General features: G+C 59.8%; 1 protein-coding gene across 1 annotated transcript in view; it reads right to left on the reverse strand.

Moving 5' to 3' along the window:
* Window positions 1-1005: 1005 nt before the first annotated feature.
* Window positions 1006-3608, reverse strand: part of BIN3 (bridging integrator 3) — a 31346-nt gene continuing 28743 nt past the window's right edge. The window contains exon 9 of the mRNA XM_026867509.1: window positions 1006-2344. Within this exon, the coding sequence (XP_026723310.1) occupies window positions 2198-2344 (147 nt within the window). The 3' untranslated portion in view covers window positions 1006-2197. The remainder of the gene's footprint in view (window positions 2345-3608) is intronic.

Below are 3608 nucleotides of genomic sequence, written 5' to 3' on the forward strand. Positions count from 1 at the left end.
CTCCTCCGAGGGAAGCTCAGCACAGGCAGGCACGTCCCCGGTGCCCCCCTCCCTCCCCGCTGGTGATCCTCCAGGAGATGCTGCAGCAGGATTTTGGTGACGAGCACTACAAGGCGCTGCTGGACTTGCTGGAGAAGAAAAAGCTGCTGGAGATCAGGAACTTGGAGCTAAGAAAGCGCTGCCGAAATGGAGGAGGAGGCTGAGCAGAGACGTAGGTATGTAGCCAGGGGGGGAACCCTGTGTCCCTGGTGCAATCCCGCTTGGGTCTTTTGGGGAGCTTGGCCTCTCCCATCCCCACCACACGTCTGGGTTTCAGCCCACGGCTCTGGACCAAAGCGCTGTCCTTGGATTTGGGAGTTCTGTGGCTACCAAAGGGAAGAGGCGGAGGGACGGAGCCTGTGCCGCCGGAGATCCCGTGGTGGGGGATGAGTTGTTCTTCCTCTAGGAAACCTCCCTCCGGTGCCTCCTGGCCTGGCCCACATCTCCCATGTCACGGGGCTCGACCTGGGGACGCTGCTGGAGAAAGGAGAGCAGCCAGGGCTCCCTGGAGAGCAAAACCCCCACGCCGGAGGTCAGGCTGGGTAAGTGGGGGCGAGATGTGCTGGGACGTGGGGTGTTGTCTTGGTGAGCCCCCTGCTCACCCCCTCTCCTCTCTTCTAGACTAATGGCTGCTTCGAGGAGGAACCAGCGTCCATCAGATCGCCACCAGGAGAGAGGAAAGTCCCTGCAGCAGGGTTGTGGATGGCAGCAGGGTCCCCATGAGCCTTTTCTGTGCTGGCCCTCTCCCTGCAGAGCTGGAGCTGGGCTGGAGGTGGCTCCCACCCTGGGTGTGCAGAGCCAGGGCAGCTGTCGGGGTTTGCTCTGACCCCTGGTTTGTATTTAATGGGAACAACTTAAATAAGAAATCTTGTGTGTATTAGAGACAGGGCAGGGGCTATCTCAGTGCTCTGAGCTGGACCCACAATTTGGGGCCAGACTAGCTTATTTAGGAGGGATGGACCCAAACAGGACCTGGAGGGCAGCAGCGAGAGCTCCTGCAGCCCCCCCCCTGTATGCTGGAAGGCACCAGCTTGAGCTTCAATTCACTATATTCAACTGTAAAATTGTCCTTTTTTGTCCTTTGTTGAGGCCGTTTCCTTTCTGTGACTCTTCAACCCCTCTTTTCTCCTTCCCAACCCCCTCCAGCCCTTTAATACCTTTCTTAAGCCATTAGCCTTCTCCAGGGACTGGGGGGGAGCTTGTACCCCGTGGGTCCCCCCGGCGTGGCAGTGGCTGGCAGATGGCAGCAGAGGGCGGCAGCAGCCCGGCCTTGCCACTGTGTCCCTCTCCCGGCGACACAGACCCCGGCCCTGCTCTGCCAAAAACTTTATTGGAGAAGAGCAACGGAGCCCCTGTACCCCAATTCGGGCTGGAGAGCCCCCCCACACCCCCTCGCCTATCCCTGGGTTTGCAATTCCCTTTTGCATCCCTCCCTCCATCTTCCTCTGGGCATCCCCTATAGCCCTTAGGGGGCATCCACGCACCCAGGGCGGTGCAGATGTCCACCCCCTGCACCCCCCAGCTGTGGGGCAGAGGCACTTTGCCCTGTTCCTGCTTCAAATGGGGCGGATTCAGAGCCTGGCATCACTTGATGCTCGCCAGGGGAAGCGCAGCCCTTTCACCGCTCTCTGATGCTTCAAAAAATAGAATTTGAAGGCTTGAAGGCTTTTACCCTCCCCCTGGGGGGGTTACTGAGCTTCTAAGGCACAAAATGAGCAGCTGCAGGAGTGGCCCCATCCTCCTGCTAGAAAATCAAGGAGCCTGGGCCCCATCCCGACCTGGGCAGGGGGGGGCGTGTGGGGGGGTGGAGGGTTGAGGTGTGCTGGGCATCGAGCTAGGGGCTGGCAGTACCCATCCCCCTCCCCATTTTCAGCTACAGTGGCCAATTCCCTACAAACCCCTGTTTATAGCAAAGCCTGGCTGCTGGGGGGGGCAGAACCAATCCAGAAAATGGTTAGACAGACTATGGGGGGCCCTGCTGTGCCCCCCACCCCTGCCCCAGGCAATACCTTGTCCCGGCAGGAGGGCAGAGCCATGGGGCAAAGAGAGCAGCCAGCGCTGAAAGCCCCCCCATCCATCCCTGGGAGGGAGGAGATGGGGAGCAGCCTGGAGGTGGTGGTGGGGGGGAATCCCCATCACCACCCTCCCACCACGGAGCTCAGTCGTCGGCCACGATGGACAGAGCCCGCAGCTCACTCAGCTTGGCGTCGTTCTCCCGCTCCCGCTGCTCGTCGCTTAAGCCGGGCCGGTCAATTTGAGCCGTCAGGTCGCCGAAGATCTTGTGCATCTCCGTGTAGTAGACAACCTGTTGTAAAAGTGGGGGAGAAATAGGGGTGAGGGGGGTGTGTGTCTCCTTCCCCAGCCCGCCGTCAGAGCCAAGAGGTGCGGCACTGCCCGAGCCAGCCCCTCGCCTCAGCGTTTCTGTTTCTAAAATAGCTTCCTCCCATGTGTTAATACCACCCCCTTAGATTATTACAACTCAACACATTTTAATAACACGCTGCCCTTCTCTGCTCGCTTCCCATCTGGGGAGCTGCGTGCTGGGGGCCGGCGGCAGCCCCATGCACGCAGCTCCCCAGATGGGAAGCGAGCAGAGAAGGGCAGCGTGTTATTAAAATGTGTTGAGTTGTAATAATCTAAGGGGGTGGTATTAACACATGGGAGGAAGCTATTTTAGAAACAGAAACGCTGAGGCGAGGGGCTGGCTCGGGCAGTGCCGCACCTCTTGGCTCTGACGGCGGGCTGGGGAAGGAGACACACACCCCCCTCACCCCTATTTCTCCCCCACTTTTACAACAGGTTGTCTACTACACGGAGATGCACAAGATCTTCGGCGACCTGACGGCTCAAATTGACCGGCCCGGCTTAAGCGACGAGCAGCGGGAGCGGGAGAACGACGCCAAGCTGAGTGAGCTGCGGGCTCTGTCCATCGTGGCCGACGACTGAGCTCCGTGGTGCGAGGGTGGTGATGGGGATTCCCCCCCACCACCACCTCCAGGCTGCTCCCCATCTCCTCCCTCCCAGGGATGGATGGGGGGGCTTTCAGCGCTGGCTGCTCTCTTTGCCCCATGGCTCTGCCCTCCTGCCGGGACAAGGTATTGCCTGGGGCAGGGGTGGGGGGCACAGCAGGGCCCCCCATAGTCTGTCTAACCATTTTCTGGATTGGTTCTGCCCCCCCCAGCAGCCAGGCTTTGCTATAAACAGGGGTTTGTAGGGAATTGGCCACTGTAGCTGAAAATGGGGAGGGGGATGGGTACTGCCAGCCCCTAGCTCGATGCCCAGCACACCTCAACCCTCCACCCCCCCACACGCCCCCCCCTGCCCAGGTCGGGATGGGGCCCAGGCTCCTTGATTTTCTAGCAGGAGGATGGGGCCACTCCTGCAGCTGCTCATTTTGTGCCTTAGAAGCTCAGTAACCCCCCCAGGGGGAGGGTAAAAGCCTTCAAGCCTTCAAATTCTATTTTTTGAAGCATCAGAGAGCGGTGAAAGGGCTGCGCTTCCCCTGGCGAGCATCAAGTGATGCCAGGCTCTGAATCCGCCCCATTTGAAGCAGGAACAGGGCAAAGTGC

The sequence above is a fragment of the Athene cunicularia genome, unplaced genomic scaffold, assembly GCF_003259725.1.
Source record: "Athene cunicularia isolate RWA unplaced genomic scaffold, athCun1 SCF_61, whole genome shotgun sequence".
NCBI classification, from domain to species: Eukaryota; Metazoa; Chordata; class Aves; order Strigiformes; family Strigidae; genus Athene; species Athene cunicularia.